The sequence below is a fragment of the Carcharodon carcharias genome, chromosome 16 (assembly GCF_017639515.1).
Source record: "Carcharodon carcharias isolate sCarCar2 chromosome 16, sCarCar2.pri, whole genome shotgun sequence".
Lineage (NCBI taxonomy): Eukaryota > Metazoa > Chordata > Chondrichthyes > Lamniformes > Lamnidae > Carcharodon > Carcharodon carcharias.
In genome coordinates, this window is record NC_054482.1 from 65944279 (window position 1) to 65971853 (window position 27575).

A 27575-nucleotide genomic window follows, 5' to 3' on the forward strand; every position below is an offset into this window, starting at 1 on the left:
GCTCCTGCCCAGGGATGGGCAATAAATGGTGGCCTTGCCAGCGATGCCTGCATTCCAACAATGATTTAAAAATGTATAACGTTTTTAGAAGAAGCACAAAATATAAGTACACGTAGTGCTAAAGTTCTGTGTTGTGAAAGGTTATGGGGGTAGGCAGGAGGCTACAATCATGAGCTTATTGAATGACAGAGCAGGCTTGAGGGGCTGAATGACCTATCTTGGTCCAAATTTGTATGTTCGTATGTGGTCCCAATTTGCTTATTGTTATGACAATTATCAACTGTTTGTCTGATATGCAGTGATGCAGAGTTGCTGAAAGTATCAAAATGCTTAGAACTTGCTGAAATCCTAGCTCATTGCATGTAAAACAGAACATATTAGGAAAACTCACCATTGCAAGATTAATTTGTTTTGATAAAGCATGAATAATTCAAATATGCTGATGAATGTAGTACAAAAATATTTTTAAAATTGGTGCTGTTAACAAAGAATTTCAATGTACTAATTATTTCCTTTTCATTGTCCTTATATATAAGTTTCTAGTCAATCCTAAATTCTGAACCAATATAAACTATTCTACATTTCTATTCTACTATTCTCTCAGTTCTTAAGAAGAGTCATACGGACTTGAAACGTTAACTCCGTCTTTCTCTCCACAGATGCTGTCAGACCTGCTGAGTTTTTCCAGCAATTTTTGTTTTTGTAAACTATTCTAGTTACGTGGCTGTAAAGTTTAGCTTAAGATTGAATTTATTTACTTGTGAAGTGATTTTCTGCGTTACCCACGATTGCTGATTAACCTTTAAAAGAGAGTGATACTTTAAAGTTCTCTCAAAACACGTTTTTTCTCAAAGATCGTGGTAACCTTTAATGAACTTTTTTTAAAGTCTGCAAACTAGACCAGTTGGATCCTTTTCTACGAAAGCAAGAGACCATGTTGAATGCCTGAACTCTGAAATAGAACCAAAGTGCTGGAAAGTAAGTCAGACAGCATCTTTGGAGAGAGAAACTGAGTAAACGTTTCAGGTCGATGATCTTTTATCAGAAATGTAGGAAAAGTTAGAGATATTCTTGCTTAAAACCTTTTACAAATGTAATATTTTCCAGCTCCCATGAAACTTCGGGCCTGATTTCAACTCTACAAAAGTAGTTGGGTTTTGAGTGAGTTAAAATCTCGCCCGCTAACTCTGTTTCTCTCTCTACTGCTGCTGCCAGACCTGCTGAGCAAAGTATTTCCTGTTTTTTAAATCCTAGTAGAAACGATGGTGGCTGCAGTCTATATTCTGGACATTTGAAATGTGATTCGACTTCTGCTTGAAGACATACAGGAGAGTCCTGGACAAAATGAAGAGCTCCAGTTAGGTGAAATAGCACGTGGATACCATCTGCTGCGAATTTAAGGATCGTCCCCAGCTATTTCCTCGAAGCGTCTTTCAGAGTGACAAACCAACTAACCAATCAAAAAGCAGGAAAGCAGCTAATGTTTTGTGCTCCTAAGTGCAGATTATAATAATATATCTATTATGGCTGCGGCAAAATATACTACAATAATGTGAATCAATGACACATTTGCAAAATCAGTATGTTAAAGGGACGCTTAATTTTATTAAATTGCAGTCTTGAATGTAAAATCGCCTTAATGCAGGCCAAATGTGCTTTTAGAATAAATATTAGACTGTAACGGAAATGTTTTGAAAACTAATGTTGCAAATTTTGTACATCTTGTGCTTATTTATTTATTGACCTATTTGCATCTTTTCCCCAAATGTTGCACGCCTCTTAAAGCAGCCCAGCCTGAAACTCTGCCACTATTTACCTGACAGGACGGGAGACACTTCCTTCCAGGTGAGGAGGGCGGGACTTTAGTTTGGATTACGCTACGAGCCCTGGATGGACATCACCAATGTCAATCAACAAGGCGAACCAATGGTCCTCTCTACCCAGCTGTCGTTGCTTTCAGTAGCCATTCAGGTGTCGATCTGTGTCATAATTTCCCTCAGGATCAGACGGTAGAGAGAGAAGTTTCAGGTTAAAATAAGTTGTGTTTTTTTTAATGAATTGAAGGCTGATGGAAGTGAATAAGTTGGACCTGTGCGACAGTTTGATAATCTGGGTGAGTGCTCCTGAAGTACAGTTTACCTCTCGCTTTGCAGCCCCGTGTTGAGTGACTCACCTGTGCTGCCCTCTAGTACAGGTGTAATGCTAGGCTTTCAAACAGCCATTATGACTCTGAACAAGCACGGCAACGGTTACATTTTCGACTTTTTTGTCTAAATACACCACATAGATACCCAACCACTAAGTTTATGTTGCATTTGTCAAACTAAAATTAAGCAATATGATTTAAAATCCCTAAGTGCATGGGAAATAGTTTACAGGCCTAAGGTTATGCTTAACTGAGCTGGAGCTGATTTCTCTTTTGCTATTATTAATGAGAGTACACTACTTATCTTCCATTTTAAAATAATCATAATTTACCCTTTCCCTGTAAAAACGTTTAAAAATAAAACAAAATACTTATGGAATGAAATTCTAAATAGGTGGTTGATTGAACTCGTCCCCTAAACAAAGCCACCCTGTTTTTCTCTCTCCCTGGGTAACCTTGTCAGGGTAAAAACAAGATGATGCCATGCCTAGGTCACTTACTGTACAGGAAGTGCAGTTAAACTGCAGATTGGTGAAAAATAACATTGTTCTCTGATTTCATTGGGAAATCTCGGCATAATCCAATAGCAAAATTGTCAGTACATTTTATATTACAGAAGGTAAATTTTTTTTTTAATGAAACAAATTGTTAAGAAATCACAGAAATACTGATTCTAGCCACATACATTGTCAATTATTAAGTTTTTTTTAGATTTCTAGAAGCTTGTGTAGGATACTCTTTAAGGAAGAGCAAGTCACTGTACAGCAGTTCCTATGTAAAACCAACTAATTCCACAAATCAAATTACAGATTAGGAATGAATTTTAATTGTTGTTAAATCCCATTGGCTAAAAATAAGTTCCCTTGCCTTTAAGAATTGACTGTCCACTAATAATCATATCAAAATATGTAAATGGCACAGTTTGGGCTTTTGGATAATTTCTGTCTAATATCCATTTATTGTAACCATAGTATAGGTTTGATTTAAAAAAAACGATATGCAAAACACTCTAGTTAGGCAGCACCTGTGGAGAGAGAAACATTTCAGGCTGTTGACCTATCATATGTTCTAATGAAAGGTCATCTATCTGAAATGTTAACTCTGTTTCCCTCTCCACTGTTGCTGCCTGACCTGCTTAGTATTTCCAGCATTTTCTGTTTTTATTTCAAATGTCCAGCATCTGCAGTATTTTCCTTTTCATTTGCCTATCTATGTTGTTTGAAAATAAAGAATAATGGATATGTTTGAGATCAATTATACCAAGGCACTCAGGCAACATCAAGCAAAGTTTTTTTGTATTCTCTGCTTTGCCTAATGGTGTGGTTTTATCCTATATTTTAATTTTACAGGAATATATTCCACCCTCTTGTGAGCCCTACAAAGTACTAGAAGATTTAAAGGCATGCTAATTTAGGATTGGTATCCTCAGTATGTAGTGTAAACCAGTAATTGTGACTATTAGATCAATTTGTATGGCTAGATTCATTTTGTAAATACTATCAAATGCTGCCCAATCACAGAATTACATCTTAATAGTAGACATTTTATTTTGAGTTTTCAAGGAAGAGCTGGTTAAGTACGTTCTGTACTCTGTCTATTATGAACAGCCAAAAGAACATGCTGTTTGATTCAATCAGCCAATTGTTGGGACGTATGCCCTACATGCCTGACATTGCATGGCACAGAAATGTGCGCTGTGAGATGTGATTCCGCAATTGTGTAACACTTGCGGAACAATGCTGTGTGTGTTAATATCTACGCTAACAAGCAATTTAAGATGATCAGTCCAGCCCATAACAGGACTCATTTTTGCTCGCTAGAAGTGACATACATTCATTAGCTTGGACCCATTCTCAGCAAGCAAAAGGAATATGTTAAAGCCTTGTGTATTTTTTTTGAGTCACCTGGGAGCTTGTGGAGCCTATAGTTCCCCATTGCTTTCCTCATGGCAATGCCTCAGCCAATCAGAGTCAATCTGCCAACGAATCAGCACCCCCCCCTTCCTCCTGTAGTATAAATTGTGATCATTTGAAATTTGGCATTTTTGCATTTGTCCTGATGAATGCCAGATGAAAGCTTTGGCGACATGTCTCTCTTTTCAACAATATTCAAATTCTGTAGTACCAAGTAACTCAATGCTATGTTGAGGAACTCCTTTGTAGAGACAATGGATGAACATCTGGTTGTGGATGTGACTGTAAGTTCTGAGGATTAATGTAGACATGGTTTCATGGCAGCCTATGTTTGTGCTGATGTTGTGTTCATGGTTACAATGTAATCGATATGAAAATAGTCACCTGTGAGATGCAAGTCAGGGTTTCATAATGCAGCTTGTAAAATTAGATTAATGTAATTGAATATTTACTCTTTGACCTCAAGGAGTTCAGAGAGAAATTTCATATTTTACTTTGATCATTCATCTGATATGGTATGTTAAAAGAAGGGAGGTGTATGAATGCAGTATGGTGGCTTAAATGACCTGTTTCCTGTCGAATGTTCTTTCAAGAACAATTTTAAGTTTGGAGGTGATGGGGGAAGGAAGAAAGGGGAAGGGGTGGGTGAAGGGTAATGGAGACATTGTTGACATGTTTCACACAATGATGCTTTGTAATTATATCATTCTTAATAAAATCTTTGTGAATCATTACCACTGTAATACTCAAAATTGTGACACCATCTGTATACCAACAATTTATTGAATGACTACTGTCAGTCTTATCCTAGTGTTGCAGTTCAAAATTGTAACATATTCCATCTACTATTGTTTATACAATGAATACTGCCAGATCCATCTTAGTAGGAGATGCATGAATTTCACATAAGGACTGAAAAAAAACTGTATTTCAAAATGTCGATTGCTTTAGGATATGACTTGTTACTTGCATTAATTAAAGTGGTAATTTTTTTTGAAAGATTTAAGTTTTCAAAATTATGTTTTTGTTAAAGTCATTTTAGTTTTAATTTACACAGTAGTTTGATACTGGAGAGGTTCAGTGTATTGGAGCAGCAACTTGTTGCCTTATGGCACTAAAGGATGAAATATTTAGTTTCCTGCCTCATAATGCTGAGTTTCTGATTTGGGCTGTTATTGTGGGAAAAAGCCATGCACACGGTAGTCACTTACCCTTGGGAAGAAAGGATCACCCAAGAATGACTAGGCCTGGCACCTTAGCCTCTAATCCCTTCTTTAGGATGCTCCTTAAACTGACTTTTTTCATCAAGCTTTTGGCCATCTGTCCGAATATCTCAGTATCAAATTTTGTTTAATAACACTCCTGTGAAGTGCCTTAGAATGTTTTACTTTGTTAAAAGACCTATATAACTACAAGTTACTGATGTAAATTCAACCCTTAAAGTGAAAATCTGAACTTATGCAGAATACAGCTAAAATACAAAATTTTAGAAAGACATTGTTTATCATAGAACCATAGGATGGTTACAGCACAGAGGAGCCCATTTGGGCCATTGTGTCCATGCCAGCTCTTTGCAAGGAAAACTCAGTTAATCCCATTCCTCTGCCTTTTTCCTCTAGCCCTGCAAATCTTTTCTCTTCAAATAATTATCCAGTTCCCTTTTGAAAGCCCTGATTCAACCTGCATCCATCACACTCTCAGGTGGTGCATTTCAAATCCTAACCACACGCTGTGTAAAATGTATTTTCTTTTGCCACCTTTTGCCATTCACCATAAATCAGCGTCCTCTGGTTCTCAACCCTTCTGGCAGTGGGACGAGTTTCTCCCTATCTACTGTGTCCAGATTCCTCATGATTTTGAACACCTCTATCAAATCTCCTCACAATCTTCTCTAACAAGGATGGCCTCTGCTTCTCCAGTCTGCCCTTGTAACTGAAGTCCCTCGTTCCTTGGAACAATTCTTGTAAATCTCTTCTGCACCCTTTCTAATGCCTTCTCATACTTCCCAAAGTGTGGTACCCAGAATTTTACACATTATTCCAGGCGAGGCTGAACCAGTGTTTTTAAATTCCTTGCTTTTGTACGCATTCTTAACCTATCCTTGCCACCTTCAATGATTTGAGCACTTATGACTCCAAGTCTCTCTGCTCTGCACACCCTTTAGAATTGTATCCTTTATTAGATATTGCCTCTCCTCACAAAATGTATCTCTTCGCACTTCTCTGCATTATTTCAGCTGCTGTGTCTGCCCATTCCACCAACCTGTCTATCTTGACTATCTGTCCTCCTCACAGGTCACAATACTTCCAAGTTTTTTCTCATCCACAAATTTTGAAATTGTGCCTTTATATCAAGAAAAGCAGTGGAGCTGATTTCTGGGGAGTCCCACTATATTTTCCTTCCTCCAGTCTAAGTTCACCCTCACTGTGCTCTGTTTCCTGTCACTCATCCAACTTTGTATCCAGACTGCCACTGCTCCTTTTGTTCCTTTGGCTTTAACTATGCCTGTTATGTGGCACTTTGTGATCCTGTTTGACTTTTCGTCAGAACATTGAGCTGAAACGTTAACTTTGTTTCTCCCTCCACAGGTGCTGTCAGACCTGCTGAATGTTTTCTGCATTGTCTGTTTTTATTTCCAACATTCACAGTATTTTGCTTTTGCAAACATTGAGGCCCTGATTTTTCAGGCATTGAGGCAGTGATGAGCAAAGGCTAAGAATGACTCATAAATGGCTGTCCCAAGATTTTTTTTCTATTCTTAGCTGAAATAGGACAGATATTATAAGGATACTTTGGCAAATAACATTTTTAAAACTGAGGTCAATGTTGTTTCCTGGGAGCAGCATTACATTTCCTTATCTAACTTTCACCAAGGCTGATGCTAATCTGATGATGCAGCACAGCAGAAAAGAAAGAAAAAGATTAACTGCCAACCAAATTGTAACAACAAACTTTGAATTCACTTGTCTCACACGTAAAATAATTCACGGAGACATACCATACCGGTGCAGTTCCTGTTGATAACCTTGTTGTCATTCCAATGGATAGTCAACTGCTCTTTATGAACATTTAGGAAACACTGGCAGGATATCAGGATTCAGAAAACCTGAAGGCTTATGAGTTAAATGTATCCTCTCCCCTCGACTTCTCAGAGAAAACACTTTGGTCTGTGCTTGCCTATTCTCTGGCTTTATTGTTCAAGTGACAATCATGTTTATTATGAGCAAAAATACAGCAAGGATACTTATTAACACTGAAAAAGTTCAAAATAAATTTGAAAAGAACTTTTAAAGTTTACTTGGGAAGTGTGAGACCACCAGCTGTCTGAAGGTCTTGCAATTCTTGTGCAAATTCAATTTAGATAACTTAATACCTAATACAGTTGGATAGTAGATTTGTGATTTTAATCGATCTATCAAAGATCTGAAACAACTTTGTAGTGCCCTTCCACCCCCTCCATCCTTGTTGTATGAAAGGCTGTGCTTAAAATATTTTAATTGTCTGTTGTCAACTCTGGGAGGGAAGGAACCATTCCTTCCTCCATGAATGGTAATAATATTTCAGACATCAACAAATTTTTATGTAGCATGTTTTTTTTTGTTCCCTAATGTCAAGAAAACAATCGTCAGTGTTTTTTTTTACTATATAAATAAACAAAATATATTGCATAAGTTTCTTTTAAGTAAGACAGTTGCTGTTAATGAATCAGGAGACATTAATTTAGTCAAGGGGTTCAGTTAATGAAAGTGACCTTCTCTTTGTGGTTTATTGCATTACTTGATCCTACCAAATGGATATGTTTCTTAAACTTTACTGTAAGCCACCCAACATCAGATTCAGTTCTGTTTTAGAACATCTTAAGCTATGAATGATGTGCTTTAGGAATCAAATCAGATTATTAGAATTAGTTTCTTTAGAATTTCATTGCAATGCCACTTGAGGAATTTTGACATTTGTCAAAATTTACTGCTTATTTATTAGATAGCCTAATCTATTTCTCATATATTGAACATATTTCACATGTCTTGTACAGTTAGAATTAAGAATTTTATGAATATGTTTCCATAGACATAAGTTATCCTAATAGTAGTATTGACAAACTGACTTGCATTGACCTTATTTTGAGGAATGTTGGAAAGCAACTTGGATGAAGTTTGAATTTTCAGTAGTGCTTTAAGGACATTCCAAAACTAGTATCATATGAGAAACAGACAGAATGGAAAACTGCAGGCATAGATAAATCAGAAGAATCACTTATTCTTGCTCTTCATTTTTTATCTTCAGATTTCTGGGGCTCTTCATGTCCTGTTGCTAGGTGTGGGCCTCTTCAGCCCCAACCTTTAACATTGTGGGGAGGTACACAGCAACAGCCTAGGATTGCATTACCACCACTCTTTTTTTGTATTGTTGTGGCCCCAATTTGGTACTTTATGCACAAAAACTTGGGTTCGTATTGAATTTGATGCTTAATTTTCAGTTCTAATATTTAATCATGAAAGTTTTAAAGCAGCTATGTTTTGCCATTTTTCAATTTTTTTCAAAAATAAGCATTCCCCCTTCCTAACCACATATTAAAATTACAAGCATTAAAAAACTGTGGCAGATTCTCCTCTGTTTACACCAGCAATATTCAGTTCCTAGGGACAAGGCAAAAGAAAAATAGACAGAAATCCATGATGCCAGAATTCCACCTACTTTACACCGTCCAGAGGTTCTGTTAGGATCCTCTGAGGTTATGTGGAGCATTTGTGTTGAGTGCAGATGCCCCTTCAGGAAATTGAAGTGAAGGTTCTGCGAGGATCGTTCTGCCTTCCATAAATAGCAGCCTAATTTCCATTTTCATACTTGTGTCTTGAGCAGGTATAATAGGGAACAATGGGAGAATGCTTGTGGACAAGATACAATAAAATGGTTGACTTGATTTTAACCCAGGTAAAACATAAAAGCTGAGTATTAATATTTAGGGAATTTAACTCATTTCAAAGTTTACTCTAATTTTTACTGCAGTTTATTTTGCATGCATCTTTCACTGTACAGACCTCACCTGAACTCTCAAAAATAAGCAATATATTTGTTATTAGACAGTGATTTTCAGCATATAAAAAAGCCCATTCTGTGCCAACTCTTTCCTGGGGCAATCTAAAACAAATTCAAGTGCCTCTTTCTCCGTCTATAGCTCTGCTGCATCTTGTGGTTTGAGTATTTTTCCAACTTGTCTTTAAAAGATGAAATATTCTCTGTCTCAACTCGATCTTGCCATAAAGTACCCCATGTTAAGTTCCAATAGCTGCTTGATAAGAAAGACGGAGACAAAGTCTTGATTTCTTCAGAGTTTTATTCTAATCACATAAAACTCCAAAGACACATTATCTCACCTGTCTTCACTTTGTATACACACCAAGTGAAACACTTAGCTTGTTAATTTAGAATTACCCACTTAAACACTCTTTCACAGTTAACTGTTTCCTTCTCTAACAGATAACCCTCTTCTTAAAATGAAAGTAACCCTCAAGTATAAAACTCAAAAAAAATGGATCTTCTTTTCCATAACACAAACATCAATATTTTCTTCATTCAATAAATCCTCCCTATTCCCCCTTCTTAGAAAAAAGGGGAAAAAATGGTATAGAATTGCTTATAAAAATATTCCTTTTTGTCTTCTTGAAAAGAGATCCCTCTTTGAGGATTTCCAGTAACTTTTTGGAGCTCTCTCCTCTTTTCGTGAAGCAGTTGCTATCAACCCATTTGATCTTGGCAATCTCCTTATTCTCTAGCATCTGTTTTAAGTTTGCAATGTTAATTCGCAATCTCTTTTTGTTCTTGCACTTCGTAGAGTGAACATTTTCCCAGAGTGACTTATCATCTATATGACATTTGATAGGCAGTGTTCTTGAATACCCTTTCCGTTTAAAATTTCTGCCAGCATCTTTAATATGAAGAATGCCATAGCCACCGCCTCAACAAGAGGGACAGTCTCCACTGCTAACATACTTTTTACAAATCTTTGATTCTTTTTAGCTTCCCTTACCAAAGGGCAACATTTACCTTTCTCTCCCATGAGAAATATTAAAAACGCTCCCGCGTTCGAAAACCCATCACATAAGATGTGTCACTAAACAGTTTCATTTTTCTAACATCACCCAAAGATTGGAATTTCAAAACACAATACTCCATTTTTAATTTTGTCAGTGTTTTGCTTGCTTGAATAATTTCTTCAACCTTGGGATCGTTCATTTTAGTGCTCAATTCTAAAATGTCAAAACTGATGCCCGGCCTTGTTTGTTTGCCTAGCCAATTGAGTTGCCCAATTAGACCTCTGAGTTTTACAAGCCACTGTATCTTCTTGTGAGGCCCTACCATGACTAATTGCAATGGGCTGACATTCCCTAAGTAGGATTGCCGATGTAAAGTGCTGTGCGATCCACTCTTCCTGATTTCCAATTCAATGTTTTTTAATGCATCAGAAGCCAGACTTTCAATCTTGAACTCCTTCTGAGCCCATTAATGATAACCGTTTCAAATTTGTTACTACCATTCCACAAAAAATCGTCTACATGCATCATAAAGATGCCTGAAAGTTTCCCTCCAATAAAACATTGCCAGGTCTGCTTTCAACTGAAGACAACCCAATTTAACAAAACTGACCTCACTGAGAATAACCAAACTCTGGAGGCGTCATTTAAACCATATACACATTTATTTAATTTCCAGAATGTCCCTTCTGTGTTTGGCAACTCTTTCGGTGGATGAGGAAAACTTCCCTTTGAAGTTGGTGTCCCTGCAAAAGGCAGCTTTAATATCAATAGACTTGTGTTCCCAAGCATTTGTAGCTAACAAAGCCAAGAAGATCTTCAAAATAACTTCCTACCGTAGGTGAATCTACTCTTATATCCTGGTCACCCAATTTTTCTTCAAAACTTCAGGCCACTAGCCTAGCTTTAGTTTTATAATTACCATCAGGAAGCATTTTTTTCATGCATATCCATCTATGAGATAGAGTTGGTTGTCTAGGTAGGTTCTCTTTATCTGGCAGCTCTGTGTATACCGCAAATTCTTTCCAACTATGTAGTTCCTGTTGTTTGGCATCCTTTATTAATTTATCGTCCAATTTGTTTGAAGCTACTTTGTTGATTACAAAGTACAGCTTGTTACTTTTCTAGCCTGTGCCTTATTCCTTGACCTTGTTAAGCTATATCCCCTATCCTGCCTTCTATCACATGCCAGACTGTTACTGATTGATCTCTCTCTCTTATTAATAGCTGTTTTTTCAACAGTTTGCGACCTCTTCCTAGAGGCATATACACTCCCAGACCCACCGTACGAACTGACACTAAGTTTTCGTGCCTTCCATTTTTGCACTTCGTGTTCCCATCCCATGGGCTTAACCTCCTGCCCCTTGTGTACATTTAACCAGTTTTTATATTTTGAAGTGGCCTTCCCTACAATCGTTGCATCTCTCCATTGGCTAGCCCCTTCTGGCAAGTATGTAACTTTAGTGCCAGCTTTTGGCAGTTGTCCTCTGGGACAAATCGCTTCATCTTGATCATTCGAGTTACTGTGTCCATCTTCAGATAACCTGTCAATTTAGCTACTTGGTCCTCACAATTATGCAGCATATGGGTATGGTTCCTCATCACTTTCTATAACCCTTTTCGGACCCACAAATTTGTAGTCTGCGCCAACTAACCTCGATGAGTGTACCTGAATTGTCTGGTTCCCATGCTGTAAAATGACTGTTTTACCATCTTTACCTATAAACTTTCTTGGGCCTTGCCAATCCCTCTCTTTTATGATGTAAATCTCCCGGATTGAAAATCGTTTCCAATGGTCATACATTGTGTCTCGCTGAGTTCTTTCTGAAACTTCATTAAGTATTTAAATGCTCAGAAAAAGTACAGCTAATCGTAGCTCCCTCCCAAGCTGGGGGATGATCACTCAGGACTGAAAGAATTTTTGGATTTCTACCAAAAACCAATTGATATGGATTATAGCCCCCAACCGTCTGCAGTGAATTCTTGGCATGGACAGCCCATGCTAGAGCAGATGTTAATTTACAGCTTGGTCTACCTGTCAAAATTTTACAAAGCATCTCACCTATCACCATGTGATTCCTTTCACACACCCCGTTACTAAAGGGCTTTCTGCTGCTGTATTCATAATCATATTCATGTTTTTGCACATAACTCAAAACTAATTGTTAACAAATTCCTGCTATTTTACGTAACATTCAAAAACATATACTAACAAAAACATTAGGGCACTATCAAAATAAATTGTGACTAAGCTGATAAACTTATGACTTTGCCCTGTGGCCTTACTCTTCTATTTTCTAATATACCCCATCTAATCAAAACATGAAAAATGAAAGTCGCCATTGTGCCAGAGGACCTTAGGCTGCTCTCTCATTAGAGAGAGACAACTGGTGGTGAGTTTAACCTGAGGGTCACCACACCTCAGGCAAGGGGCGAGGCTGAGAAGGTGGGGCCTTCATGGATAACCTTATTGGGTACAGGAATTGAACTGGCACCGTTGGCGTCACTGTATCACAAGCCAGCTGTTCAGCTAACTGAGCTAACCAACCCCCAAAAAGACAGTCACAGTACACCAAAATTGATCCTATTTTCAGGAGTGGAATTTAATACTATGCACAGAAAAAGAAAGACTTGCATTTACATAGTGCTTTTCATGACCACAGGACCTCCTCATTGGTTTTGTAATCAATGAAGTACTTTTGAAGTACTTATTGTGTAAATATAGGAAACACAGCAGCCAGCAAACTCCCTCAAAAACAGTAATGTGATAATGACCAGATCCGTTTTACTGATATTAATTGAGTGATAAATATTTGCCAGGACACTTAGGGTAACGACCTGCCCTTCCTCAAAATAGAGCTATGGAATAATTTTACCTCCACCTGAGAAGGCAAACAGGGCCTTGCTTTCACATTCCATCCAAAAGACAGCACCTTTGACTGAGCAGTACTCGCTCAGTGCTGCATTGAAATGTCAGCTTTTGGAATTTTTGCTCAAGACTTGGAAGGGGACTTGAATCTGCAACCTTTTGTCTCAGAGCTGAGAGTGCTACCACATGAGCCACAGTTAACACTATAAAAGCCCAGCTGAGAAAGGAACCAATTGCTCAAATCATCTCTGAGTTTTTAGTTGAGAAAAGAAAATATGAAACATATCCTGAAATTCACATAAAGACAGTGTGCATGGGCCACTGTGATGGAGCAATGAAGTCGTTTAACCTCATGGCTTATGGTGAGTGGAGCTCCATTCTGAGATGGATCACATGAAGTGCAGTGTTCACTTTTGAGATTTATGAAAAGTTAGTTGAGAGTGTGGTTGTTGTTTCCTGGAGTTACCAAGGCCAGTATAAAAGTATTCTATTTCACTACTGTGCATACACTCACTATCTTTCCATAATTAACTTAATACAAATAACATGACCAATCCAAATGATTTATAGATGCATATTGATAATGCTGATAGAATGGTGCTCCCATCATGGGTAGTTTCTTATGCAGGCATTTAACAAATTATAAATACATGTGTGCATTTTTTAAAAAGAATAGTTTATTTTCTTTTGGATTTTTTTCATTTAGTTTAATTCCTTTAACACTGATAGATTTGTATAGATACTTTTAAAAGTGAAGAACAGTACTGTTAGCTATTGGATCATCCAGGAAACCTAAGATTCAGGCCTGAATTTTTGTTCCTGGGCTGGGTGTGCGGAGTTGGGACAATTCCTGGCTCCGCAAACCCGACCTGGGAAAAAGTGCCCTGGAAGTTTGGATTTTCAGTCAGTGGGTGGGTGGAGAGGTGGGGGGAGCTGGAGTGGGTCTTGGTGGGTGACCCTGGAAAGAGTTCAGTGGCTGCCAGGTGTGGATGCGGGCAGGATGGAAGGGCTGCTTCAATACTCCGGCACTTTGTCGAAAATATCAAAAAATGAATAAAACAAAAAACAGCTCTCCAGCCCTCATACCTGCTCACTGCCCCACACACTCACCATGCCCAATTCATACCAACCCATGCCATCTCATGCCCCCCACTTGGCCTCATGCCCTCTATACCTACCTATGTCCTTCCAACAACCCCTCATGGTCCTTCAGACCCTTCATGTGAACCTATGGCCCTCCATCCACTCCCATGCCCCTTTCTCATCCCTTTGCCAACTTAATGCCAACTCATGCCAAACCATTTCTCTCTTTCCCCCCCACCATCCATCACACTTTATCCTTACACCTACCACGCCAACTCACCCAGTATCACCATGGGCCCCTCAGGTCCCGTGCTGATATTAAATAATGTTCTTAAGTGCCTAATGATGAATTCAGTATTTTAAAAAAAACTCTCTGATAAAAACCAATCCACTACGTTTAACTTGAAGCTGTGAATCAAACTGTGAACTGATAGGCACCCCACTGTGATAATGATAGGTTGTGAAATCAGCCATGCAGCCCTAATCCTGTAATGATAGTCCTCAGGCTTATGTCAACAGTGTGAATTAGGAAGCACTGATTTTTCTTTTTAACACTGCAGACAGTTTTTCTTCTGATATTTAAAGGGCAGGACAATTAAATTTCTCAACAGCTTGATAGTTCTCTTGACAGTTCCAATCAGTTTATGTACTTTTTAACGCACATACCTGTCTACTGTTAACAATCTCAAAGGTATCTGACCTTCCCCAGAGATGTCATGGGACCATATCCAAAAGGGTATGCTACCTCTCCAAAGATCTCCAGCAGCTTTAGACCTTCTCCTATCGGGTCTAAAGTGCACAAGTCATGTTTATGGCATCCTACTAGCCAAATCAGATCTGGCTGAGGCAGCTGCACTTTAACATGTGGAGTTGCCTCCATGAACCACAGATGTGCACAGTAGACCCTGCCCCCATTCCCCCCCCCACCTCCTTTGCGAAATAGCGGAAGCCAGGTTTGGGGCTGGACTTCTAGAAATGGGCCTCTGCCACCATTTTCACAAAGACTGGGAGCCTCTCCGTCTATATGAAAGCTCTGGCGTAGATTTTGCATTCAACTTTTATGTCAAGTGCTGTCTGCATTCAAAACCTGTTCTACATCACTTCAACATATTTTTGGTAAATGAGCTAACAATTTACAGTGTTGGTTGAAAATGCCAAATTTTGAAGGGAAGGGACTTATTGAATGACAAATAAGCTATTTTGCATGGAATTTGTTATTTCATCAGAAATGAGTAATTTGTGTGATTCCATTGATCCATTTATTCAACAAAAACAGTAGAACAACTTATCACAAAAGAATCTGACAGAGCCCTAGTCCTAAAGCAATTATGAGCCCTGAACCAGGCTCAACTCTGTTCACATCGTAGAATTGAGATCTTTATCTTAAGCCATTAATGGGATTGTTTGTGTGCTTTTTTTAAAGTATCTGCAGTAAAAAAGTTACTTGGAAAAATGTTTTAAAGTTAAAATGATCTGCAAAGTATCTAAAATATCTTTAAAAAATTACACGGTAGCACTACAGGATTAACAATTGAATTGTAGTCAATAATGTTGGCGTATCAAACATATAAAGTAACTAAGGTAACTTGTATCACTCTAACTCAAACATTTGCCTCCATATTGTCAGTTTCCCATTCCATCAAGCTACAGGCTTTTAAATCCAAGGCATTAAGGGGTATGGGGACAGCGCGGGAGGACGTGTTGAGATAGAGAATCAGCTATGATCGTATTGAATGGCAGAGCAGGCTCAAAGGACCAAATGACCTACCCCTAAAACATTTTACTAGTTTAAAAAACCCATAAAGCTCACCTTCAATTTAACCACCACACCATTCTCAACACCTCCCCCCCACCCCCATCACCACCCCTAACTTTACCTCAACAAATAATCATTTAGAAAGAAGATGATGAGCAGCAATTTTAATGGAGCAAATGTAATTCATGTATTTTCACACCCGAGTGCTGCACAGTATGATGTAGTTGGATTACGCAACTTTAAGTTCCAATCTTTTATACACCCATAGGTTGTAACTAATCTGTGTGCCTCATTAAAATATTATGCATTTGGTCTATTGGTTGAAGAAAGGAAATACTCTGATAATTTTATTATAATCTCAGTTTGGGGATGTAAAACAGGTATGGAATACACATTCTTTAACTGCTATAGCAATACTTTTAAAAATTAAACAAAATGTACAACCCATTAGGAAACTTTCACCTTGGGTGTTGAAATTCAGTTTAATATATGAAACTTTATTGCCCAATAACCTATTTTAGAATATGCATTCCACAAATCATTCAAGGAGTAGGTGCATAATAAAGAACTGGAATATAATTACCCAATATTGTTACCTAGCTAGGATTTCAAACACAAGGGTCCATATATTTGGAAGCCAATTGGCTTACTAAATTCCCGATTATGTTGGCCAAGAAGTACACGCACATTTTTGGCCAGAGGTACGACACCCGCATCCTCCACCCATACCTGGAACAGGTGTTAACCCTTATGCATTTGAAAATAGGGGGCCTAACACCCCCAACTTCAAGATTGTTGCACCATGAGACAGCTTGCCCCAGTACTGGCTGCACTCACATTTTGGTCAAACCAGATTTTGGGATCGTCAGCAAACTAGAAGGTATATTTTTCACATTTACTTAGCTGAATATGGAACCCAGGGGGAGCAGAGGTACCCCTCAGTTCCTTGTATTTAAAGAAAGCTCAGCACTGCTCTTGACTACCCAGCCTCCTCTCCCATACCACTGGACTTGACTCCAGGAATCATTTGCCTGGGAGCTGCTAAGATGATCACAGCAGCCTAATCTTGCACTCCAGGTCAGTTGTGGCTCAGTTATTAGCACTCTTGCCTCTGAGGTGGAAGGTCGTGGGTTCAGTCCCACTTCAGAAAATTGAGCACAAAAATCTAAGCTGACACTCTAGTGCAGTGCTGAGAGGGTACTGCACTGTTACAGGTGCCGTTTTTTGGATGAAATGGTAAACTGATGCCCTGTCTGCTGTCTTGAGTGGACATAAAAGATCCAACGGCACTATTTTTAAGAGCAGGGAAGCTATCCCAATATCCTGGCCAATCACCATCACTGTAAAAGCAAAATCAAAATATTGCAGATGTGGGAAATCTAAAATAAAACAGAAAATGTTGGACAAGCTCGTTAGGTGTGGTAGCATCTCTCGAGAATGGAAAAACAGAGCTTAGTTTTCTCCCTCAATGTTGCCAGACCTGCTGAGTATTTCTAGCAATTTCTATTTTTATTTCACTTAAAAAGACTGATTACCTGGTAATTATCATGTTGCTGTTTGAGGAGTTTGCTGTGCATTTTGTGCATTACAGCAGTAACTACACCTCAGAAGTACTTCACTGGCTGTGGAATGCTTTTGAACATCCTGAGGTTGTGGAAAGTGTCATGGAAAGGCAAGTTTGTCTTTTCTTTCTTCGCTTTGCCAGCTGGCTGTTGCACTTCATCAGTTCCAATATAATGAGGCTCGAGTTTCGATTTCCAGGGCTCTCAGATCTCACCATTTTGGCACAGGGCACATAAACTTAGCACCCAAAAGTGGGCACAACAGAAGTTCTAGGGCAAGAAATTTTAGTATGACTAATGAATGTCCATTTGACCTGTTGGAAAAGACTCATCAGTACAATAGATTCAACCCTCCCAGAATTTTGCAAAATTAACATTAGGCTAATGTGCTGGTAGCTGAAGCACTGTTACTAGTGATGATGATCAAGGACATTTGACAAGAATGAGGCACAACCTTAAAGTGTGTTGGTTCAAGTGCCATTTTTCTATAATTTGTTAGTATGAATGCTTTTACTATTTTTAGCAATAAGACTTTTTGCTGTGAGATGTGATGTGTGTAAATTGTGTTTCACCAATACGAGGTTATGCCCATCTTCTTTAAAATTTATGATAAATGCCTGGGCATTTCTTTAAAGACTTTTAACACAAGTGAAAAAGATGAGCTCAGGTGGTTTCTCCAGTAAATGTAATATAATCTTGGAGCTCTGGTCACAGCTGCCTAATCCCCTCCTAGATGCCTGTTGCACAAGTCTGATTTGTTCTATCTTACAGCAATAGCTGGCGGTGTCTTAGCAACCAACATGATAACATCTCAAGTCAGAAAGGATAATGATATAGTAGAAGCTTTGTTGTAAAATAAATCATCGTGAAATGTGAAACAAAAAGCTACCTTCTGTTACTCTATTATAAGAATTTGTTATATCTTTCTGATGTAATGAAACATGCTACAATAGAATTGAGTGTTGAAGTTGTGCCTTGTTTTGTGGTGGCCAACTCTAAAGTCTATGCAGCTGCTTGGCTGTATTGATATAATTTATGCTCCAGATTTTACAGTTTGCACTGTGTAATGTCAGTGTTTCCTTCATAGTTGCAGACATTCAGTGTGTCCTCAGCATGTGAAAATGTTCAGGATTTGATCAGTGGAGCTGCAATGGCACAGGTGCTTAACCAAATGTAAGTCTTGTAATTTTTATTTCACAAATAGTTTGGGCTGAAAATTGAATTACACCCAAAACAGGAATTGATCCGAGTGTAGTGCAAGTACCTAATGAGGCCAGCGGAAGGACCACAGGAAATTGGCCCACTGGCCTTATATTAGGATAATACCAGCGAGCTGTGAGTGCCAGTCACAACCCCAGAGGCAACTTGCCATTCGTAAGAAGGAATGAGCCAGCCAAGGGTTTAAGGTAATTTGGGAAGAATAAGTGGTCAGGGGTTGGGGTTGGGGGAGGGGGAGGAGGGAAGGGGGTGGGAGGAGGGGAAGCTGTGCTCAGAGGAAGGGAGGCAATCCAAATGGGAACAAATGGTTGCCATCAGTGGTTGGGAGTTTTAATGTGCCACTTAACTTTTTGGTGGCAATCTCTACTGGTTCCTTTATGGACCGCTGATTAGGCTGCATGTAGATTGCAGATTGTGGTGATATGCAATTTTTTTGCTGCCGCTAAGGTTCACAGCTCCTTGTGAATAGCCAGTTTTGGGCTGCTAGATCTGTCCTCAGTTTGTTCCACGTAGCACAATGTTAATGCAACGCTGCATATAGGAGGGTTATCCTGCACGGTATCTTGATTGCTTTATTATGAAAGCTGAGGAAAAATTGAAAATGCTGACTGGGAAAAGTCCAGCCTCTCCAAGTTAACAACAAAATGGCTCTGGTTCTTCTGTTTTGTGAAAAATTTATTTTTTTCTGCAACCCTTGTAGAGACCCATCTTGGTTTAATGAATTGTGGCTGAATCGCATTAAAGATGACGTGGGTGAAAATTCGAGATTGAAGGTACAGTACTGAAACTGATACTTACATTGTCAGAAACTTCATCAGAAGGATATTTCAAATGTTTTTAGATGTTTTTGATTTATTTCAGCTAAGGCTTTTAAAATGTCAGTTATCCTCAGTGTTTCATATGAATTCAAAAGTGAAAAACATTAAGTGCACTTTTGTAAGAAATTGTGATCGGCCTGATTCAAATTGCCATGAATTCTAGGATTATTTCCCTAACATTGAAAGATTGTTGTTAGGTACTGTGGCACTTTTCTTTTCTTAAGGTTAACAGAAAATATAGAGCAGTGAATGGTTTAAAAGAACAAATATTTGGTTGTTTTTATATGTGGTATAGGAGTTAGTATATTTACACATTCTAATACAATTCCAACACCAGCCACTTAAATAACTGCATTAAGTATATGATATAGGGAGCAGTATTGGTTTCACGTTTCTGTTATTAATTAGACTAATGGTGTGTTACAGATTTCATCTGCCATGACTAAAATTTTTCATATGCCATCCCCTTTTAGAGATTTTAGAGATTTATGTATCAGTTGCATGTACTGAACTAAAAAATCTTTGTTCATCTTATTCTGCACAGATGAATAATTTGAAGAAGATTCTCCAGATGGTTCTCGATTATTATCATGAAGTAAGGCTTTAAGTTTATACTGTAGCAGACTACTTGGTGCTCTGCTAAGCAAATTTGCAAAATAATTATATGTCTATAAGTTAGGGCCTTTTGAGTATAAAGCCTTTTATTTTCTAAGCGGTTTTGTATTTTCCAGTGAATTTAATGAATGTGTGTGGAGTACTTTTGGTACATGTATACTGTACTCACCTAAGCCTGAAGTGATCAACCTAAAGATGACCTACAAATCCTGTATTATACCCTTATCAAGACTAGTTACTTGCTGCTTCATATTTCCCACCTCCAAACCAATCTCACTGTCAACGCCACTGAAACCCTTGTCCGCTGTCCAAACAACCACTGCCCATCCTGACTTTTGCCCTCTTATATTAATTAAGCGAATTAGCTACACCGCTGGGAGATGGGGCGATGTCATCCTCCTAAGAATTCTAAAACTGTCCTGATATGTTCAAAAGAGTTATCACTGCCTGAATGAACACATTGCTCTGCTAGTCTCCCATAAGCCAAGTCCACTTTTTGTATTCAAATTATTTTCTCCACTTCTTTCCTGAAGGCATTAGAACTGTGTGGCCATATATGGGTACCTTGTCAAGGTTATCATTCTTTGTATGTGAGTCTAAATAGTGAGTGTCACTGTTTTTTTGTGAAAAATATACTTTATTTATAAAATATCTGAAAGAACATTACAAAACACTTCTAAGTCACCATCACAAAAAGTGCAATCAGATTCAACTTTTACACATGGATCACCGGGTGCTTCAATACAACCAATGAATATTAAAGTCATTTCAATATGGTCGTTACAGGCAGTCAGATAACTCCAATACCGTTGCACTATCAACATACATGTTGCACCCTGAAGTGCTTCATTCAATTTTAATACATTTAGTATTCATCACATACATTTATTGTGAGCCGTACAGCCTGAGGGGTGAGTGTCTAAATAGTGAGTGTCACAGTTTTTTTTTGAAAAATATACTTTATTAATTTAAAATATCTAAAAGAATATTATAAAACACTTCTAAATCGCCATCACAAAAAGTGCAATCAGATTCAACTTTTACATATGGATCATGAGTTGCTTCAATACAATCAATGAATATTACAGTCATTTCAATATGGTCATTACAGGCAGTTCAACAGTGCAGTGGTATTGGAGTTATCAATATACATCATGTTGCACTCTGAGGTGCTTCGATACAATTATAATACAATTAGTAATCAATGCATACATTCATTGTGAGCCGTACAGCCCGAGGGGTCTATACAATTCCCAGGCCCTTGGTGCACTATGGCAGAAAGGTCTTAGACAGCGACCTTTCCCCATTGCGTCTTTGCAGTGGCTGCCCCAAGCTTTAATGCATCTCTCAGCACATAGTCCTGGACTTTGAAATGTGCCAGTCTGCAACACTCGGTCGGGGACAACTCTTTGGACTGGAAGACCAAGACCAACAGGTTTCGGGCAGACCAAAGAGCATCTTTCACCGAGTTGCTGATCCTCCAGCTGCAGTTCATGTTTGTCTCGGTGTGTTTCCCTGGGAACAGCCCGGAGAGCACAGAGTCCTGTGTCACGGAATTGCTCGGGATGAACCTTGACAAAAACCATTGAATCTCTCTCCAGACCACAAGGAGATGAATAACAGTCTCCACCACCACCCTACCACCACGACCACCCCCCCCCCCCCAACAGCCACCTCGAGGGCAATGTGCTGAGGGGGTGAGACTCCTGGCGTGTAGAAAGGATCTAACGGGGAGGGCCTTTCTCACCACCATCCAAGCTACATCTTGGTGCTTGTTGGAAAGTTCTGGCGATAAGGCATTCTGACAAATGACTTTGACAGTCTGCTCAGGGAACCATCTGACAAGATCCATCATCTAGGATGTTGCATGCCGACCACTGCCTGATGGACTTGTGGTCAAAGGTAATTCTCGGCATAAATTTTTCCATGAGGGACAAGTGGTAAGGCACGGTCCAACTACTTGGAGTGTTCCGCGGCAGCATGGCCAGACCCATCCTTCGCAACACCAGGGACAGGTAGAACCTCAGCACGTAGTGACACTTGGTGTTTGCCTACTGAGGGTCTATGCACAGCTTGATGCAGAGGTAGCCATCAGGATGAGGGCGATGTTGGGCCCTTTATCTAAAGGCTTGTACATCGCATGCCTGCGCACACGATCCATTTTTGACCGCCAGATAAAGCGAAAGATGACTCAGGTGATCGCCATCGCTCAGGAGTGAGGAATGGGCCAGACCTGCCGAAGTACAGCAACAGCGAGAGTGCCTCACACCTGATGACCAGGTTTTTACCTGTAATGGAGAGGGAGCATCGCTACCACATGCCCAGTTTTCTTTCTCGTAGCCACTTGCTCCTTCTAGTTTCTAACGCATCCCTCGGTCCCTCCGAACCATATCCTCAGGCTGTCTGACCTGACAGTGAAGGAGACAAAGGATCGGTCAGCCCAGTTCCCAAAGGACATGGCCTCGCTTTTACCACAATTTACCTTGGCTCCGGAAGCCTGTTCGAACTGGTCGCAAATGTTGATCAATCTGCGCACCGACAGCGGATCCGAGCAGAAGACGGCGACATTGTCCATGTACAGGGAGGCTTTGACCTGAGTGCCTCCACTGCCTGGGATCGTCACTCCTCTTATGCCTGGATCCTTTCTGATAGACTCAGCAAAGGGTTCTATGCAACACACCAACAGTACAGGGGAGAGAAGGCAGCCCTGCCTGACTCCAGATTTAATTGGAAAGCTATCTGACTCCCGCTCATTGATTGCAACTGCGCTACTGATGTTAGTGTAGAGCAGTTGGATCTAGTTGTGGATTCCCTCCCCAAACCCCATTTTGGAGAGCACATCCACCATGTCGGTGTGCGATATTTTGTCAAAGGCCTTCTCCTGATCCAGGCTGGTGAGGCAGGTGTCTACACCTTTGTCCTGCACATAGGCAATTGTATCCCTGTGTAGCGCAAGGCTGTCAGAGATCTTCCTGCCGGACACAGCGTAGCTCTGGTCAGGATGGATCACCAGCTCCAGAGCAGACTTGACCCGATTGGCGATGACCTTGGACAGAATCTTATAGTCCACATTCAACAGTGAAATGGGTGGCCAATTTCTAATTTCCTCCCTTTCCCCCTTGTGCTTGTAGATGAGGATGATGATGCCTTTTGAGGGTGAGGCCAGTGTCACAGTTTATTCAACTGTGGAAAGCATCACAATTGAGCCTAATCCTGTCGTCCAAATGCCCACACATAATTGATGAGGGCACAATATCACAGTGGTTATGTTTCTAGACTAGAAATTCAAAAGCTTGGTTTAATGATCTAGGTACAGCAGCTGGGGATTTAAATTCCGTTAATTAAGTCTGGAATAAAATGCTATTATCTGGTAATGATGACTGTGAAACCACCTGATTGTCATGAAAAATCCATTGGGTTCACTAATGTCCTTTTAAGGAAGGAATTTAAATCTGGTCCCCTTACCTGGTCTGGCTTCCATGTGGCCCTAGGCCCACAGCAATGTGGTTGACTCTTTAACTGCCCTAACTCTGGAATAGCCTTGTAAGTAATTCCGTTGTATTCAAGAAGACGGCTTACTGCCAACTTCTCAAGGGCACTTAGGGGTAGGAAATAAATGTTGGCTTTGCCAGTGACATCCACATACTGTGAATGAATTTTTAAAATTCCAGTTGTTGTCAATCAATCTTTATTTGCTTAAACTAATTAAGCCATTTTTAGCACTCTACTGCAACACTACCTGAAATTGGCTAATTTAGCATAGGGATTAAATCTAGGCCTTTGTGATGTGGGTGCCTTAGTTCTGGACTGGATGATATGTTTACAACCACAGCCAATGGACGTAGATCTGTTATTCAGATGATGGTGTCCAGTGTATAATTAATTTCTGCCTTTGCAAATTATTTTCTTTAGTTGGTCAAAGAACCCATCTACCAGCTATTCTATTAGTAATTGATAACCATTTACAGGTACTCGGCCAACAAATTGCAGACTCTCTCCACCCAGATTTGAACCTGATTGTAGAGCATGAGAATGTTTTGGAACTGGGTAGATTGCTCCAACTGATTTTGGGGTGTGCAGTAAACTGTGAGAGGAAGCAGGGTATGTATATAACCTCTCTCAATGACTTATGATTTTACTCTCCTAAAATGAGAGCATAAGAATTAAAAGTATTAAAATCTAAAAATGTTGAATGTTGAATTTCCTACCACAGGGAGTAGTGGATGAGGCAAATCTGCGTTTAGGAGGAAGCTGGACAAGTTTTGGGGAGAAATATTACAATCATAGATTTAGATTGGGAGGATGCTGGAATAGAGCATAAATGCCTGCATGTACTGGTTGGGCTGAATGGTCTGTTTCTGTGCTGTATATCCTAAATAACCCTATATTTTGAATCTAACAGTTTTCAATGGAGTAAGGGAGACAGAATGGAAAGTGAGTGGCCCGCTTGCCCCCGCCCCTGTAGCGAATCAAGCATCAGCCAGACAATGAGTAGCTGTCAGGCAGGAAGGTTGTCAATTAACAGTGCAAGTTGGGTTAATAAGCAGTGCAAGGGGAGTCTAGGCCGGGGCATCATAAGGCAGAGGGGTTACCCTGTGAACAGGATCTCGATCACAGCTACAAATTTTAAGGCCCCCCTGCTCTTTGACTCTCCCTTTATTTCTTATGGCAGGCTCAAAAAAGTCTATAAATGGAGTCAATAAAATCATATAGTCGCTGATATCTTCAGCAGCAGAATCTGCTGTTACATGCAGCCATCGTCAGCCAACAAATTGCAGGCCTTTTTTTTTCCACCCTTGCGCTGTCTCAACATACCTGCTGTAAAGCACCCATCCGATGCCCGAAAAATGAATCGGGCAACAAAAAAATTGCATACAATTGTCCCTTTAACAAGCTTGTTAACTGCTACTATCAAAATAATGGTGGGCTTCTGATTTCAGTGCCCACTTGCCTACTGTAACTTCTGAGTTTGGCATGATGATGCAGAGTACCAGCCCAACATCATCACACCCTATTTTACGTTCATGTGGGGGTGAACCCATCCAATTTGTGGCTGTGAAATACAGTCCTATGTATTTCTTTAGAACTGTCCCAGAAAGAGTTTGATGCCAAATTGCTTCTTTTTTATCTTCCATCTTTTTTTCTCTTTCTCTTCTGAAGGCACTAATTTACCCTGGGGTAAGGATTTAATGGTGTAGCCAATCATCTTGTAACCTTCATGTGCAAGCCTAGACAGAATTTTGGCAGGCCTAGGATGACAGTATCACATATGGACTCAATCCTGTTCTTTTTTGCAACATCCACACAGACCTGTACATTTCTTACAGGAGCTATTGGAATTTTTCCCCCTTGCCAACTCCTCCTCCACCAATCCCTCGCCACTCAACATGTTAGACAGATTTTTTATTAGGCACGGGAGTCAAGGGTTATGGGGGGCAGACAGGAAAGCGGAGCTGAGACCACAACCAGATCATCCATAATATAAAAACAAAATACTGCAGATGCTGGAAATCTGAAACATAAACAAAAATAGCTGGAAAAACTCAGCAGGTCTGACAGCATCTGTGGAGAGGAAGACAGAGTTAACTTTTCGAGTCCAGATGACTCTTCATCAGAACTAAAGAGAAATAGAAATGTGGCGAAATATAAGCTGTTTAAGGTGGGGGTTGGTGGGGGGTGGTGTGGGACAGGTGGAGCTGGATAGAGGGCCAGTGATAGGTGGAGGCAAAGGAGAGATTGCCAAAGATGTCATACAAAGGTCAAAGGGGTGTTAACGGTGTTGATATTAAGGGTAGAAAGCAGGATGAGCAAGTAATAGATGGCCCTAGTGGGGATGGGGTAGGGGGAAGGGATCAAAATAGGCTAAAAGGTGGAGATAAAACAATGGATGGAAATAAATATTTAAAATAATAGTAGAAATAAGTGGGAAAAGAAAAATATATGTATGTATAAAAAAACATATTATTAGAAAAAAGGGGATCAAAAAGGGGGTGAGAATGGAGGAGAGAGTTCATGATCTGAAGTTGTTGAACTCAATGTTAAGTCTGGAAGGCTGTAAAGTACCTAATCGGAAGATGAGGTGCTGTTCCTCAGTTCAGATCATCCATGATCTTACTGAATAGTGGAGAAAGCTCGAAGGGCCAAATGGCCTGCTCCTGCTCCTATGTTCCTTCGCCCTGGGGAGTTTAGTGCAAATAAGTCCTACTGTTAAACCAGCTGACAACCACTAACTCATCATGGACTGGAAATTGAAGCTGGGATCCTTCCTGACCTTTACAGCATTTACTAAGCCATTGAAGGGCCTTTTGGTTTGCTTAATGTATATTCATAACTGTTGGATTGTTACAAACTGTTCCACGAGTGGCCAATGTCCATGAAGAATTAAAACACTTATAAGCTTTTGACTGTAACGAAAAGTGTTTAATTTTTGTGTTACAGAGCACATTCAGAATATCATGACGCTGGAAGAGTCTGTGCAGCATAATGTTATGACTGCTATTCAAGAAGTAAGGAACCACAAATCTAAGTGTGTCTCAACTCCAGTCCAGGCAATGTTCTGTTGAACACAGTAGGTTTTCACAGCTAAGGTGAACAACAATAGAATTTCAAGACCCAACTGGTTCACTGATGTCCTATAGGAATGAAAACTGCAACCCTCACCTGCTGTCATCCATATCTGACTTCAGTCCTACACCAATGTGGTTGACTTTTAACTGCTGTCTGAAGTTACTCAGCAAAGCTACTCAGTTGCCAGGGCAACTAGGATTGGCGAATGAATGCTGCCTTTGCCAGCGATGCCCACATGCTGAGAAAGAATAATAATGAAAAAATGCAAGCCTGTTTGTAATATAGAGTCTTGCAAATGTTATTTTTAAACATATTTATACGGAAAAGTTCAAAGTAATGTTTTGGTGAGCACTTAACTTAGTAATTAAAATAATGAAAGAGCTTCCACAAATAAGATTCAAGAAAATGTTTTCAGCTATCTTTGGCATCACAACACAAGATGTTAAAAAGGTATATTTGGAATGAATATCTGCCAATATTAGGTGAGATAATAGGTTTGGCATTGGTGAGCAGTAAGAACAATATGGCTTGTAAACCTCTGGTGATGATTATTTTTAAGATTGACAATCATCAAGAAAAGTCACTGAAGTGAGTGTTATTTTAAACTTTTTTAAGATTGTGAACAAGGCTTGTTCTACAATAAACTGGAAATAATAGATCAACAATGAATCATGTAACCCCAAAACAGGGACCGACTTTTAGCCATCTTCAGTTTACAGTATTCTTTAGCAGCTGTTGATGCAAGCTCTTTAACTGGATTTTAATGATGGACAGGTAAGAAAAATAAACGAACAGAGCAACTCCAATATTTGTGGGGAGAAAATGTTCCCAGGTTCTATTTTCTTTTTGGTAAGATCTTTTGGATTTTCATAAAAGTAGCAAACTGTCTTCAATTTCTGCCTTATTGAGATTAAGTGGGCTGAGTGTTCCTTTTTGAGTGGTCACCAGCAAAAGTTCAGCAGGGCAGATCTGCTACCTGTTCAAATGATCTGATGT

General features: G+C 39.5%; 1 protein-coding gene across 2 annotated transcripts in view; it reads left to right on the forward strand.

Moving 5' to 3' along the window:
- Positions 1 to 1931: 1931 nt before the first annotated feature.
- hook1 (hook microtubule-tethering protein 1) overlaps positions 1932 to 27575 on the forward strand; it is an 88406-nt gene continuing 62762 nt past the window's right edge. The window contains exons 1-6 of one of the 2 annotated variants that reach the window (XM_041208928.1): positions 1932 to 2113; positions 18449 to 18534; positions 19280 to 19352; positions 19942 to 19992; positions 23981 to 24113; positions 26451 to 26518. In XM_041208928.1, coding sequence (XP_041064862.1) covers positions 2069 to 2113; positions 18449 to 18534; positions 19280 to 19352; positions 19942 to 19992; positions 23981 to 24113; positions 26451 to 26518 — 456 coding nt within the window. In that variant the 5' untranslated portion in view covers positions 1932 to 2068. The remainder of the gene's footprint in view (positions 2114 to 18448; positions 18535 to 19279; positions 19353 to 19941; positions 19993 to 23980; positions 24114 to 26450; positions 26519 to 27575) is intronic. The other variant, XM_041208929.1, reaches the window with a different exon arrangement.